The 16,325-nt window shown below is 43.8% G+C and overlaps 1 protein-coding gene across 9 annotated transcripts in view; it reads right to left on the bottom strand.

Moving 5' to 3' along the window:
- Positions 1-1,365: 1,365 nt before the first annotated feature.
- Positions 1,366-16,325, bottom strand: part of SPTLC2 (serine palmitoyltransferase long chain base subunit 2) — an 81,345-nt gene continuing 66,385 nt past the window's right edge. The window contains exons 10-13 of one of the 9 annotated variants that reach the window (XR_012673849.1): positions 15,902-16,037; positions 13,671-13,800; positions 6,020-8,527; positions 3,448-5,225 (exon numbers count right to left, since the gene is read on the bottom strand). Coding sequence is in view for 4 of the 9 variants with exons in the window: in XM_075151420.1 (XP_075007521.1) it covers positions 8,408-8,527; positions 13,671-13,800; positions 15,902-16,037 (386 nt within the window). In the remaining 5 variants the exon portion in view is untranslated. Of the gene's footprint in view, positions 1,456-3,447; positions 8,528-9,686; positions 10,631-13,670; positions 13,801-15,901; positions 16,038-16,325 lie in introns of those variants that run through there. The other 8 variants (XR_012673850.1, XR_012673851.1, XR_012673852.1 and 5 more) reach the window with 8 other exon arrangements.

Raw genomic sequence — 16,325 nt, 5'->3', positions numbered from 1 at the left:
CGCCCTCCCTCTCGCCCCACCTCGCACGCCCAGGGCAGGCGGCCCGGCAGCACGCCCGCCCGCCCGCAACGCTACAAACCCCGTCCTTCCTCGAGAAAGCGAGAGGAGCAGGGAAAATTTTAAAAAAGAATAATATATAAAATATCGCAGCCGGGAAGTGCAGCCCCCCGCGGGTGCGGGCAGGGGCCGGGGCAGGGTCCGCCGGCCCGGGCGCGCCCGGCCGCTCCGCTCCCTCTGATCTCTCTTGCAGTTTGCCGCGCACGTTTCGGTGTCGCTGCTCCCCGGGCTCGCCTGCCGGTGCCACTGATGCTGAAGGGTAACTCTGAAAAGCTTCGCAAGTGTGTGCGGGGAGGGGGGGCAGAGGGCTTCGCCTCCCCACCCCCCTCCCTAATCCTTTCGGCAATCTGATTTCTTTTCCTCCTCTTCTCCTCCCCCCGCCGAGTCACTCCCCGGTGCTGCCGCGGCTCTTCAGGCAACGCCGGGCACCGGAGGGCGGGCGGCCGGGCCGCCGCTCGCCGGGGAGAGGCTCCTTCTGCATGAAGCGCGGTCAATCCCCTCCCGGGCGAGCGGCGCGGCAGCCGGCCCCGGGCACGGCCCCGCCGCGCCCCTGCCCCGCTCGGGGGCTGCCGGCGCTGCCAGACTTCCCCCTCGCTCCCTCCGAGCTTTGCCCCCTCCGGGGCGCCGCCGGCCGCTCCTCCCCTCCCGGCAGCTGCATGGCCCGGGCGGCCGCGACCCCCTCTACCCGGCGGTGCCCCGCGGGGCGCTGCCCCTCCGGCGGGGCCGGCCCGGCCCGGCCCGGGGCTCTTTGTTCCGCTCCCGGGCAGCGGCTCGCCTCGCCGGCGCCGGCCTTGCACAAGCCCCGCGGCAGCGGGCGCTTCCCTCCGGGGGAGCCCCGCCGCAGCGCCGGGGCAGCGCCCTCCCGGCGAGGCGAGGCGGGGCGGGGCGGCCGCGGGCTCCGGTGGCTCCAGCCCGGGCCGGCCGCATGAGGCGGGGAGGATGGAGGCGCCCGGGACGGAGGGGCGGGAGCCGGGCCGCGGCCGAGGGGCTCAGCCGCATCGAGGGTTCAAAGCCTCCCGCCTCGCCCCCGGGGAGAAAAGCGGAGCCGGATTCCGCTTGCAGAGGCCGCCCCCCTCCCCTTTTTCGTGCGGGGCCGCGGGCTGCAGCGCCGGGGCTGGGGCCGCTCCGCTGGAGAGCGGGGATGGGGCCGCCCCCCCACCCGGGCCAGCCCATGGCAGGCAGAAACAGGGCTCTGTGCTCCCCCGTGAAAGCTCCGGCTGTTCCCGAGCTGCGGGAGGAAGTTTCCATCACTCAAAATAAGTCTTTATTCTTTGATCTGCTCTCTCCTGCGCCGGCAGCATCTCTTCTAGCCCCCAAAGCCCGTTGGAAATATGCTGTGGCTGTTTACTGGGGGTCTAGAGAGCATCTTTTCCAGGATCTCCGCAGGCATTCATCAGCCTGTGAAGCAAATTATTAGGGAAATGATTATGAAGGAATTACCAGGGAAAGACACTGAAAGGAGGTTTTGCAGCCCACTGAGGGAAAGTGCCAGTGCTGGCACAGACCCAGAAAGGGACACCTAGCAGAGAAAAACAAAGTCCAACATTTCTACGGCAGCCTTAGCACAACCCTGCAAGTCACCTGGGCCCATTTGTGCACCCACAGCTGAAAACCGGACCGCACCTCCTTTTCAAATACTGATATCTAGTTTATGCAAACTTAGGGCCGAGATGAATGGAAGGAAATGTTTAAAACAAGGGACAGACTGCCAGACAGATGTGAGGTCAAGAATCCCATGCGAGATGGATCAAGAAGCCCTTTCAAACATCTCATTAGCAGTATGACAGCTGATAGCCTGACACTCTAACAGCACCCAAGGGTAGCAGCCTGACTTCCAAGCAGAGCCAGCTTTACATGGCTAGCACAGAGCTACAGCAGGCACTCACTGGAGTGCTGCACGTCAGGAACAGCAGTAACCTCTGCAGACCTGCCTCTCCACAACAGAAGCAGCTTCCCTACACTGTGCATCAGGGCTGTTGTTGTACAATGGACCCGAGACTGGTAAGAAACAGCTAAGCATCCATCTCACATGCAAGGTTTCCTGGCTCTGGAGGCCCAGGCTAGAGGGGGACACTGATCTATCTGAGCTCTCAAACAGTTTTACCCAGCCATTCATTCCAGCATGAAACTCGTGTGTTGTTTTTTTTTTTTTTTTTGGGGGGTGTGGGTGTGGGTGGTAGAGGGATTGGGAAGAAAGGTGAAGAGGATTTGGTCTCCCTAACAGGGGAAAAGCCTTATTAGCATTAAGAAAAAAAAATAATCACAATAGCATTTTTTTTAAAGTCTTTATTATGCAGAACATAGAATATATTTGAATGGATTTTTTTTCCCAAGCAGTTTTTTCTCCAGTGTTTGTTTTTTTTTTTTTTTTAAAACATGCATTGTTACCTTTTTAAAGCCAATGTACCATCCATTTATCTTTTCCCCGCCCACAGAGCATCCAACTTCATGTTAATCCTGAGTGTAAAAAAAATTAGACATCTGGCATAAAATATTTTGGGGAGAGCCCATTTAAAAATTTTATCTAAAATGTCTTATCTACAAAAAAATCCAATATATATGTACATTATAGCAACACAGAGGCATAAGAATACAGTGCAATTTAAGACTAAGTGCTGTGACTTGGTAATTCTGCCCAGGGCTTGTGGAAATGTGGGCCACCATTGGCTTTGGGGCTGCTAGCCTAAAGCCTCAGGCTCCAACGTTCCTCTGATCTCTCTCAAACTGGTCTGAAGTTAATAATATTGGAAGGCTGGAGATGCATTTAGGTTAATATACCGATAGGGGGTAGCAGAAATACTGTCTGAACAGGATGAGATTTGGCAAAAAAAAACCAAAGAAGAATGCTTTACAGCAGTCAGATGGTGTGGTGCATGTTTCACTTTGCCATGGGTATTTTCAGAATGGTACCAACCCGTGGCATACTCAAGTGAGGCCTGTTCACCTACTGTTGAGGAAATTGATTTGCTAGCTGCCACTACTTCGGAAGTCCCTGACCCTCTCAATAATTCTCCCACTTTCAGCAGCCCAGGAACAAGTTACTGATGCTTGCTACATAGGAACATCGGTGCAGAGAACTGCACTATTTTTGGCCTTGACATACAGACACCTCTTCTGCTCCTTAAACAGCTGCTAGCCAGGGTCAAACACAAATTGAGTTGAACTTCTCCCTCCCTCCCAAGAAAACAGCAGTACATATTGCTTAACTAAGAGCACAGAGTATTCTCCATGGGTTAAAATCCACTGCATTCTTCAAGGTCAGTTTTAATTTCAATTCTTCACACCAAGAGTCACAGTTTAAGGCCTTCAACACACACCACAGTTATCATCTCCTTCACTCAGCCCCTTTTGGGGATGTAAACACAACAGCTCCAATGTCTGCACCAAACGCTTCTCTTTTTAGTGAAAGATAAAGCACAATACTTCATACAAACACTTCTTGGTTGCACTCTAGCTTCGCATCCAAATCCTTGAACAGGTGAACAACTGCAAGGCTGGGGATGTTTACAGGAATACAAGCCATCACAATGGCATCCGAGTTGTGGTTTTGGTTTTCTTTTTTTTTTTCTTCTTTTTTTCCTTTCTTTTAAAATCATGTTCAAGGTACACAGGTCGAATGACTGGTGCTTTTCCCAAACAGTGGTCCAATGCCACTTGGGTGCCAGGTCTAGTGCTGAAGCCAGCGATGCACCTGCTGAGGGGTCATACTGGGCATTCCCAGACAGCTCAGTGCTTCACTAGTGTTAAAACAGAACAGACCACAGGTACCTCAGATCTCTGTGCAGAAGGTGCCACCCACACAGATCCCAGCATGCTTGACACTAAGGATAAACTGTAAAAATAATATATATAAACTGTACATATAAACTGTATAAATTTTGACTGAGCATTGTATATTGGGATAAATCTCCACAACTTTCCTTCTCTGTGATGCAGCAAGGGGGCTCATGCATAGTGCTCCAGAACCAATGCTGCAAGGTGTTCTCAGATGAAATGGAGAGCTCAGGCTCACAGGCTTTCCTCCCACCTTTCCTATGATCTGCCTGAAGGGACAACACGGCTTCTGGACAAGCAAACGGCTGCAAGCCAAATACTTTTCAGAGGTAAAGAAATGAAAATTTGCACAGAAGGAGAGGAAGTATTTACTTGGTGTGGAAAAGTTTTAGAGGAATGTCCCTTTGGGCATTGAAAGATGCATTCCTATCCTAGGGATGCTTGTTCAAGTACACATGAAAGATCTCTGTACAGCTGAGAATAAGTGATGATTGACTGCCCCTTTTCTCCACCTCTGCTGTATCAGTCCTTCATGCACACAGCACAGGGCTGGGTCACTGATTTTACCGGCACACTTCCCTTTCCTGCTCTGTGTGAAAGTGCAGCTCTGACAGCAGGTACCACTTCTGCACTCTTAGAGGAAACAGCAAGAGAAGGATGGATGATGCAATTCCTTCACTGAACGACTTCATCACAGTAAGATGTTCGGTCAATTCACTCCTGAGTCTTTGCCTAAAGCAGAAGCATGCTACACCAGTAACCCAAGAACCAGAACAGCTCTTTAAGGATGCTACTGAGAAGGGAAAAAATATAGAAACTAAACAAAGAGTTAAATATACCATATACACAGATACTATACAAAAGTTTGTGTCTTGTGTAAAAAAAAAAAAAGCCCTGAATATTTTGACACAAAACCCCTTGGTTTCTTCTCTACCAAAGAACTAAAGAAAAATTATGAATCAGGCTCCTTAAGACAAAGGTCTACTTGGGAAGGCCTGTTTCTAACAAGAAGCAGATCTCTCACTCTTCGCTGATGCTCAGTAATAGGAGCTTCTCAATTTTCTTAAGAGTAAAAGAGTATCAGCCTTGAAAACTTAATGGTTCTAAACTCTTCACTCCACTCAGCAGAGGCAAAATCTTGCTTGCTAAGTTCTTCAGAGAGGTACTGGGAAAGTAACTATTGTATATTTATGAGTAAGTTTAGCCAATGTACAGTACAGGACAAAATCCTTTGTTCAAAAGCAGCCTTCATTTTCTTTTGCATCTCTTAAGAAATACCAGGAGTCATTTTCAATTAGAATGTCTCAGAAAAGTTGGCAGGGACTGAAGTCTATTTCTTAAGCAGCTTTTCTTCCTTTGTGATCTCTCAGGATTGGTTCTTTCATTCACTTCTACTGCCAGGACAAAAAGGAGACAGATTTCTGGTCAGTACATAAATAGCAAAGCAGCAATCCATCCTACACATACCGTGACAGCGTACATGCTGTAGGTTTGCCTAGTACAAACCAGTAGTGGTCTGCTCCTTCAGTTGTGGGAGCGGAGTTTTTTTAGTAGATGTGAAAAGATTTTCCTGGCTTTCATGCTCAGTGAATTACTGACTTAAAAGTGCAAAATCTTGGACTTGTAACTTTTTACTTTTTCAGAAGCAGCTTCAACAGTACCAGACTTCAGCAAAACAGGTTCCCTTGAATAAAAGGCCTCCTGAGAGAGGAGGTTGCTTTCCAAAAAGGATATGGCAGAGCTGAAATGTAACCAAGCAGTTTGCAAATGCTACCAACTGCCTGAATGATTTCTGAAATGTCTTTGCAACCCAGAATTCAAAGTCACATGCAGACAGCATGACACAGCAGAAAGATACCAAATGGCAGAATTTTAGCGTGAACACAATTTCCTCAACAAGTGCAACTGGAATCCCAACAGGGACCAGTAATTTTAAAACACTGACAATTTCAGAAGTGTTATACAGGAGTTATCTGAATTACTCAGATTTATCCAGATGTTTTTCTCCCTTCTAAAGGCAAGCTGCCCTAAAACTGAATCCCAGAGACAAGACTAAGACTCGAGACTCGTAGAATCTACGATAACCCACTTCTAACTTAATACATCACAGTTTTCAAACTGACTTGACTACACAACAGACACAAGCACGCTGTACATCTGGGAATGCTCAAAACAGCTCCCTACTGACCCGTGCCTATGCCTTCAAGGTGGTTGGTTTTGTCCGATCTTAAACCATTCCATGATCAAGTCAACAGGACCAGCGCTGGAGTCAGGACTTCCTGCACTTATCTCCTCTTGTTCCCTACTACAATCCAGAAACAAAAAAAAGCAATAATTCTTTGAGGTAAAGCTTCTTGAAGTCAGAAAGCAGGTCATCTGCTGGAATGTTAGAGCTAGTCCCGGGCAGAACACAGGCAAGAAAGTAAGCTCATATAATTGCAGTTTACTCACTCTGTGGCTGAACAAATGAGACTACTCCATAGCTATCAAAGTTGCACATACGGTTTACAGACTTCTTGGACTGTGCACATACTTTGCTCCAGAAGGCAAGCAAATCAACATTAGTGGACTAAGACAGAAACAGTTATCTGGGCCTATTTTGAAACAGTCAATTTTAGTTCTTCTCATCTAATTCGATTTCTGAAATGCAATGATAAAAAACTGAACTGGTGTTTTGAAGTTCCGTTACTTTAAAACGGAACAAGATCTATAAATGCATGAAGAGAGATATTTGATAAAATAGAAGCCAATTCTGCTTTAAATCACTACATGTATTTGCAGAACTGCTTGGTTATAGTGACCAAAGCACTTCTTCCCTGTTAGTTGCAGAGTGAACATAAAAGAACTTAAAAAAAAAAATTTTTTTTCAGCACCAGGTAAATAGCTTTGAGCTGCACTCTGCTTTAGCATTATGATGAAGAATCTGTTTAAAAAACTCCAGTCACCTGTAAAAACCATCATGCTAACCCAAATTGAAGAGCTGGCCCAACCCAATTGACATGATGTTAAAAGTTTTACTATCTTTGCAAAAACCCTATATGTCCAAGGTATAAAATACAGAAAAACTATACTGCAACTGACTCCCGTTATAAAATTTTTGGTACCTCTTCAATGATCCATTCTGTTCACTGAAAGAATTCAAGATGCACTGACTAAGTAGCAGACCACCTCTAAGGTGTGCTAGAGCAAAGGTATCTATTTTAAACTTTGATCAGAGTAAGTCAGTGTGGAACTTACAAACAGCAACTGGCTCAGTGAACATTAATTTGATCCCACAGTAACAGAAATGCACAAGAATAAAGATCTCAAACTGAATGCAATTGTGAGGCTATTCTCTCTTGAGGGAAGGCCTACACAGACATGCAGCTGCCACCTGAGACTTTGTTAGCTCGCCGAAATGTAATGTATGATACAAGATCCAAGCTATTTTCTTTGCACAAAAGCTTTGCGCAACAAGGCGAATGAACACTTCATATATGACTAGAAACAGTGAATTAGCGTGGCAAAGGGTGGCAATCAGTCTTTCACAGATCTGCATGAAATAAGTGGTTCTCCTAATAGTCATCCATTGTATAGGCCTGCTTATTGAGAGGTTCTGGTCTAAAGAAGCACAAGGCTTGCTATGGTTTACTCAATCCCAAGAGCACCCTTCTAGAACTTAGCAGCGACTTGGTTCATGGTTTTATGATAATTCTAAAGCAAGAGAAAGTAACCTGAAGACGAGAAAGCAACGCACACACAAACTTTTTTTTTTTTTTAAAAAAAGAGAAGAATGTCAGAAGGAAGACAAAACAGAGCCCATTTAAAAAAAAAAATTAACAAAAACCCTCTCCATCACTTACCCTATATCAAGAGGACAATTAGTGTCAAAACCAGGAGGCAATCTGGTATCCATACTGGGAAGGAAAAGAGGCTAGAGTTCCAGAAGTCCTTCTGCCTGTGGCTTAGAAAACTAAATAATGTTTGGGAACAATGGTCCTGTCAGTGACATGTCAACAACACATTTATTTTAAAAAGGCTAAATTCAAGTTTTAAACACAAGTAACTGCAAAAGAAAAAAAAATTTGGTTGATTATCCATCTTGTTAAATATGTCAAAGTTAGCAATCAACAGTTTCTCTAGGAAGTCTCCAAGAACAGACAGTAAGTGAGCTTACTGGGAAGGTCAGACACCTAGCAGTGACACTGGAAGTGCTGCCATGCCAGCGTCACACATGCTCACAACATCTCAGCCAGCATTTGGGAGGCTAATGGTGCATACAAAGTCTGAGCTGATCAGCCACAACCAACTTGGGTTGCTGTGAACTCACTGAGACAAATAAATAAAAAAAGCAACAAGAAAAAATAAAGCCAAGCACCTCTAGGGCCAGACCCCAAAGACACAGGAATCAAAGCTTTTTTTTCTCTTTTCCCTATTTACAAAATGCCATTTAGAGCTGATGTGGCCACTTCAGTATTGTGAGGAAATGTCTTTTATGCTAAGCAGTCATAGGTGTGTTGTTCATGGACGCTGTGGCTTGTGTGCCACGGAGTGTCCCACGGGGTGTGTCCCTCCCACCAAGGCACATGGAGGGAGTTCAGTCTTCTGTTTCTTCATATGTTGTCTCATCAAACGGCCGGTCCAAGAGAGGTACCAAACGGTGACGGGAATATTTCAGTTGCAAAAGGTCCCCAACTTCATTGATTTCTTTTAAAGCCTGAGAAAGAGACCACAGTAGATCAGCAGAGGAGACAGATGCAAACAAGTTATCAGCACATCTTCCTTTCTGCATGCCTGCAGACTACTCGGACAGCCATTTTACTTAAGTGAGATTTTACTGTGCTAGAAGTCTGTAGCTTCAGAGGTGCATAGGATTTGGTTTTGATTTTAGCATTCAGAAGTCTTGAGACCAAGTAAGCAGTACTGGTCACTTAACAGAGTGACTCTGCACCCACCTGACTACGCCACTTCCAAGGCAGGATCATAATATCCAGCAATACTAACTCAAATTTCACAGTCATCCCCAAAAATGCCATGACTATTCATAGACAGAAAAACCGAGAACAATGTTCTTCCCTTCCTGGAGGTAATAAAGCTGAAGCAGAAAAAAAAATGTACGTGGAGGTTTGCCTCCTCTTTATGTATCCTTCAGTATGAAAACATGTGTGTTAGTATACCATCTCTGACCTACTGTATTTTTTAAATTGCAAGATTGCAGAAGGCAAACTGCAATATTGTGCTAAGAAGTTCTATTGATGCATTTGTTATATCTATATTTGGTTAATTTGCATTGTCCATATACAACAAGAGAAGCAAGGCTCTATCATAAACAACATTGCATGGGAGATTTTTGCCAATCAGTCTAGGGAATGAAAAAAAGTTATTCTAGGTAGAATCCCAGGCATTTTCTCCCTAGAAAGCAAGTCCCACTGACTGAGGTTGCCACAAAGGCAACACTCAGGCAACTGATGGCCCAGAACACTGCTAGTGAGCTAACAAAACCTTTCACTGTTTTGACCTGAATGCAAATGTTATGAAGTTTACTAGAGATCAAACATCTGCTAGCATAAGAAATCAGGAAAGTCCCAGCTCAGTTAATCATACTTTCTTTATGTTGCAATCTCTTGGATAAGACACTGGTACACAATAAGGTTTGTTAAAAAGCCAAACCCTAAACTTCAATTCATTTCTCTACAGAACGCTCCTGGAGCAAGGTACAAAATCAGTTGCTGCAGACAAATCTGCAAGAGTATGTGATGCTAATTATCTTATATAGGCAAGTGACAAAGAAATATGTTCAGAAGATGACTTCCAAGACCAATGTGATTTTTTAACTCAAAGGTTGGCATTCTGCACTCCCTTGAATTGTAAATTTATTCAGCATTCCTTCAGAATGCCACTAATTCAACATTAATGCTCCAATTTTAACATGTTCTGGGTCAAATGCCTGTCTCTTGAGACTAGCTGGCAGACTGGGGTTAATATCCCTACATGCTTTTCCTTTCTGGATGGATAGTTCAAGTTTTTGTTTCTTTAAACAATGGTCCCTCATGCTTGTTATATCTGGCAGCAAGAACCTCTCCGCTCTAAAATCTGGGGGAACGACAAACCCAGAAGTTGGACCTTGGAAAAAACAAAACAAAACAAAAGTGTGGGCACAGTTTGCCAGAGCTTTAAGTAAAGATCCCATATGGAAACAATTTAAGGTTGAATTTCTGTTGAAAGAGTCTGTTAACTGTTATTCTTGAATGCAGATTTAGGATTTTATTAATTTAAAACAAAAAGGACCATGTGACCAGCAAAGACTACAAAGGAAATGGCATTGGTGAACTCTGACTTCAGGAGAGTGTAATATATTTTTCATCACTCTAAAGAAAGCACGAGCCCACAGGGATGCAGGTTATGAGGGACTTCACTCTGATCCTGAGCCAAATATTTTCAGGCAAGGAAGTTTTATTTACATAAAATGGTTAAAATTGTAACTGAGAACTGTTCCCCATCATGTGGGTTTATTTAATACGAACAAGGAAGCATTACAAATATCAGCATTTACAAGACAAGCTTCTCGCCCCCGTGCTCCAAACCTGCATAGATTTTGTTTAGAAAAAATGCCATAACAGCCCTAGTTAGCATCCATGCACACATGGTTGGGCGACCAAGTTCTCCTCTCTGTCACTGACGAAGAAGCTCTCTGCTAGCTCTCTCCAAGACTATTCATTTCAGTTCTTTTTCCTCCTGGATATTGTTGCCACAGTTCAGCAGAGGGATCAGATCTGAGGGCTGCCTTAATGATCAGCTGCCTGAAATCAATCCCCTTTCACTGCATCACAAGAAAACACAACAGTCACTGACACAAAGACTTGCTCCTTATTAACTCCTCTCGCCAATGTTCTGGGATCAGAGCATGCAGCTGTTTTGAACCTTAAAGTGGACTACACTAACTTGGAACAAAGCCTCCACATACTGAGCTAAATCAGGATTTCTTCATTCACTTCAAAATTCACACCTAATTTTGTCCTGGATTAATTCTCTTAGGCAGACAAGCCCTAATATATTAAACAAATATTTCCTCCATTTAGAGCAGTTAGCACCTACAGAGATACTCTAGAAATGAGTCTTTAGAGTTAAATGCACAAAACTTGAAACATTTTCTGGAAAGCAGAAAGACTTGTAAGTGAATTGACAGGAAAAGAGCTTTTTTAAGCAGAGTAACAGAAGTTACAGACTGGTTTTGGAAGAGAGCAAGTATAGTTCTTATATAGACCCTGCAAAAGCAGCTTGTTATGGTAAAGACTCCAGCTAGTCACTAAGAGAGAAGACCAAGAATCTAACCAAGAGCAAGACTGCACGGTTGCTCAGGTAGTGCCAGCACATCAAGTTTGCACGGTTTCAGTTGTAGCTCGGTTTGCAGCAATATGATTTCAGAGACTTCAGTTTTCTTTCTTTTCCTTCCTCCCACCTCCTTCCCATACATCCCCACATGTCCACCCGGCCAGAAGTCACTGCTCCCTCATTGTGTCAATGCGTTCAGTTCTATTACCATGCTCTGAGCCAAGTCTGTGATACTATTCATTTTATATGAGGGGAAAGGAAGGGAAGGAGAAGGTCTTCTCCAAACATACTGTTTCAGAATTTTTATTTGGAACAGAAACAACTGAGTTGGGATAATTATCAGAAGAGTAGCAGGACAAGTAGCTGGGAAGGAACTCCTTAAGCAGTCTGCTGTTGGAGTGTCAGGGCAGAATCTCTCAGGTCTTACAAGGCAGAATCAACTCAGAAACAGCAAGTACAGCATCGGATACATGGCAGGTTTTTAACTGACACAGAAAGACATAAATATACATTACCAAACTGCACACACCACTGCCTTACTATTTTTCCTATCAAAACTGAAATAAAAGAGCCATTTTCAGCTGTTGATTTGAAAGTTCTGTGGCAGTGAAGTGTGAAAAGTTTGAATATTTCTTTTTTTAACAAGACATTAGTAAATATCTGTTTTTATGTCCCATTTGCTGTTCATGTATTGAAGTGTTACCACCTGATCATATCTGGACACTGGGCATGATTTCCCCTTCATAACTCCATGATGACTACTCTCAATCACCTTCTTGTCCACAAAATGTTTGAAAAAAGTTTCAAGGATTTTTTCCTCCATCATCTTCCCAAGGATCAAGGTGAGGCTTCTCAACCTGCAGTTCCTCACATCACACTTCTTGCCCTTCTTGAAGTCAGTGGTGACATTTGCTTTCTTCCAATCCTCAGGAACCTCCCTCAATCACCATGACCTTCCAAAGATGATAATCAAGAGTGGCCTTGCAGTGACAGCCAGCTCCCTCAATACTTGTGGGTGCATCCCATCAGGTCCCATGGACTTGTGTATGTTCAGTTTGTTTAAATGTTCCCTTATTTGATCCTCCTTCACACCAAGGGTGTCTCCGTTGCTCCGTATTTTTCCATTGACCTCATGGGCCCAGGATTCATGAAGGCAAGTCTCATCAGAAAGACTGAGGCAACAAAGGCACTGGGACCCTGGCCTCTTGCATGTCATTTGTCATCTGATCCCTATGCCATTCAGCAGCAGCCCCACATTTTCTCTACTCTTCCTTTTGCTCTAATATCCCCATAAAAGCCCTGCCTGCTGCATTTCATATCCTTTGACAGACTCAGTTCCAGGTGGGCTTTGGCTTTCCTGACCCCATCCCTGCATGCTCAGAACTGTCCCTCTATTCCTCCTGGGCCACCTGTCCCTGCTTGCACCTGTTATATGCTTCCATTTTACGTTTTTGTTGGTTTGTTCATCCATGCAAGCTTCCCACTACATTTGCTCTCCTGTAAGTCAGGATGGACCATTCTTCGGAGGGGGGGGGGGGGGGGGGGCGCGGCGCGGAAGGGGATCAAACCAGCTGTCCTGGACACTCTCTTTGGGAACATATCCTATGGGATTCTTTCAAGCAGGTCTCTGAACAGGACAGAGTCTACTCTCCTGAAGTCCAAGGTCATGACTCAACCTAGCTCAGGTTCTGAGTCATAGAACAGCAAAGCGAGGAAAAAAATACAATGGAGAACTTTGGCAGAGCCTAAGACAGCCCATGTACATGTCCATCAAAGAAGATTATTCTGAAGACTCAAATATTAATGTAGTTACCACACCAAAATGTAATAAGGATAATCAGGCTTATTCATATAACCCCCTTTCAACTATATTAGAGAGTAACTTCCATCCTTAATTTTTAAGGCAGCATCTCCTAACTGTCATGCAGGCCTCCTTAGAGGGGACCTCCATTCCTGCTGGAACATGCTTAGTGCAGGCAGGAGTCAGTAAGGCATTGCATGTGGCACAGACTCATTTAGGACAGGATCATTTAAGATACAGGGCTCTGAAGCTGTAAACAAGAGCTGGAATAGTAATCTTTGGAATAAAAATTCTCACTGGTAATCATGTGCTGAGGTTTGCACTTGCTTTTGAGAAGAATATAGATGTTTTGAAGGTTCTCAGGCTTTTTTTTCTTACCTTCTGCATCTACGGTCAGAAGAAGCAGAATTTTTTCCTTCTAAAAGATTCAGTGGAAGGTAGAGCCTCTTAAGAAGGGAAAAAGCATTGTCTCAAAGGAATGAGACCGTCTCTCGCATAATTTAAAATAGGAAAAGAAAGTCCCTGAGATTTACTGTAGGCAGCCATTATGCATTGTTGAAGCAAGGAGAGAGAGATTAAATCATGGCCAGCTCTACTACACAAGGCTTTGAACATTAGGTTCAACCAGTTTGTGTACCAAACATTGAACCAGTCTACAAAAAATAGACAATTGTTGTATCTGTTTATAGGAGGCATGAGCAAAAGGAAGACAAGATGAGACACTTACTGTATCAAGCATCTCTTTGGTATGAGCTGCAGACAAACAGAATCTGGCTCTAGACTCGATGATGGGGGTGGCAGGGAAGCCCACAACCACAACACCGATGTTCCGCTTCAGCATCTCACGGCCAAACGCACTGCCAGAGAGAACAAGAAAGATAGTCAGAATGGTACGAGTGGAGGCAAACCAGCAGCAGCATGAAGGTCTCAGTACGTTAACCCATACAGGTCTTTGTTGAAGCAAGCCTGTAAGACCACAATTTGGAGCTTCCAATGCTTTCTTTTAGAGGCAGAATGCCTGTTCACAAAAGCCTTTTTTAAATTCAATCCCAAGGTGGTCCTCCTCAAAAGGTTTCGTTGTATTAAGTTCTAACAAAGCTGAAAGATTATATGTGGCAGAGGCTGGTCTTTTAGCAGGCTGTTTCTAAATGGTTTTGTAACCTAAGCTTGGAAATCTTTCCGATAGGAAATGGGGATTTTGGCTCAGAAGTTTGACTATACAAGGAATCCCCCCATGCTGCAATTCCCCAAAGCAGATGCTTCTGCAGTTTCAAGATGGTTTGTTTTCACCAATTTAATTCAATTAAAGTACATTAGGGTGTCACAGAATGTACCACTTTTTAAGTGCCTATCATGGGAACCACTGAATTGCCACAGTAAATTGAGATCATCTAATCCGATACCAAATATTTTTAAGGAAGGTGCAAAAACCTCATACAACTGTCACACAGCATCTTCAACAAAACAAATTCTTATGCGCATTAAAGAAGTTAGCGGCTGTGACTTACGCGATGAGAGGCACGAAGATCTAGATCCTTTCCATAATGGCAGTACAATTGCGGGTGTTTCTACAGGCCACAGGAAATGTTTAATGCTTTTTGAACTGACCTAGTCTTAAGAAGTAGCAATGAACTTAAGAGGCTTATAAGGATGTACAAAAATAACATCCTTTTACTAGGTTTTAAAATTTTCTGCCTTTTACTTCTCTTACAACTATTTTCCTTATAAGTAGGTGCATCCTGATACACTTCATTTTGTATCCATTTATTACTCTCAAATTATTTTAAAAACAGTCTACAAGAGACAAAGAAAGGATGAAGCAGACCTGATGTAGATCCTAAGGGCCAACTCTCATCAGAGCTCTGTGTTCTTGCTCGTTTTTAAGTAAGTTACTGGCCCAACTGCTCAGCTAATAAACATTTCCATGAACGTTTCCAGGGAAAAGATTGTACTGACTGGTAGAGCAGCTGGGCGGTAGAAACAGTATGCTTCTGTGTGCTGGATGGTGCACACAGCAGACTTTACGTCACCCATAAAGGTTACAGGCCGTTTAAATTTGGTTATACTGAGAAGGGTGGAGGAAGACTATATCTAGCTTCATGCAGAGTGCTAGAAGATGTTTGTTCCCTCACAGAACCACAGTGCTTCGCCAGACTGAAGCCTAATTGAGCTAGAAGAGCACTAGAGATGCTCGGTACGGCTTGAAGTGAAGCTATGCTTTCCAAATTTGAAAGTGTTGGTTGAGCACTGCATTATACACGGACACTGAAAAGCAGCTACCAAAGCCAAGTTAGCCTTGAAGTCAGGTTTTTGTTTATGTTGCAAAAATTTTTGATATATACATTATATCCTGCTTGCAGAATTTTAGCCTTAATTATCCAGATAGCAGCCCACAAGTCCATAAGTGTTTATAAAGCTATGTGTTACAGTTCTATTAGTATTTACAATAACAATACCTGAGCTATTAAATCCTGACCTCTTAAAAAACTTGGGATTCATCAAATACAGGTTGTTGCGTCTCATCATGTCCCACCCTCCTGCTTTTTCTTTTTTTAATTTTCAGAGTTCATCTGTGGATATGTTGGCTGCTTCTGATCCAGGAGCTGGTTGAAAGATTCCTCCAGTGACTTTTAATGTTAATTTCCATTCAATTTCAGCTTCTCTTTAGCACATATATATACTTTACATATAAATAAAATGAAAAAAAAACCCCTAACTTTTAAAACATGGCATGTAGTGGTAAAATTGCTTCCCTGAAGTGCTTTCTTGCTGCCCCAAGCTACAAGCCTTGATTTTCTCAAGATCACTTATAGGAAGTTTCCATGTTTTATAAGACCCAGTAGTAATCATAAAAGCAAAAATCAAACCAGTCTTTTTCTATATTTACAGAAGTCTTAATATTCTTGTACCATCCTAGCTTTAAAGGAGATGGATGAGAAGTTATCCTGTTAAACCTACCCAATTTTTGCTGGCATGTACAGCATCAGAGGCACAACAGGGGAATCTTCATTTCCGTAGATGATAAAGCCCATCTCTTTCAGACGTCTCCTGAAATATCTTGTGTTCTCTGCTAGCTGCTGCACACGCGCTTTCCCTAGAAAAGAAATTAAATAGTCATAAGTTACATGCGTAACTGCAACATAAGATCTCTAGCTAAAGTACAAACTATGAATGTACCACTTGTGCTTATGGAAGTGTTAAAAATAAATGCAACCTAGAATTCGCAGTTTCTTCTCCCTCATGTAATCAAGATTAATCACTCATTTTCTGACAAGGCTGTACCTGAACGGACTGAGACAAGTACAACCATCAAGTCCAAGCACTCCCACTCCCTAGCTTTTTTCATATCAGGTTTTTAATCAAGAGGTACCTGGCAAAACAA

Source organism: Calonectris borealis, chromosome 5 (assembly GCF_964195595.1).
Source record: "Calonectris borealis chromosome 5, bCalBor7.hap1.2, whole genome shotgun sequence".
Classification (NCBI taxonomy): domain Eukaryota; kingdom Metazoa; phylum Chordata; class Aves; order Procellariiformes; family Procellariidae; genus Calonectris; species Calonectris borealis.
The sequence above is the reverse complement of the archived record's forward strand: the minus strand, read 5'-3'. Positions and strand labels throughout refer to the sequence as shown.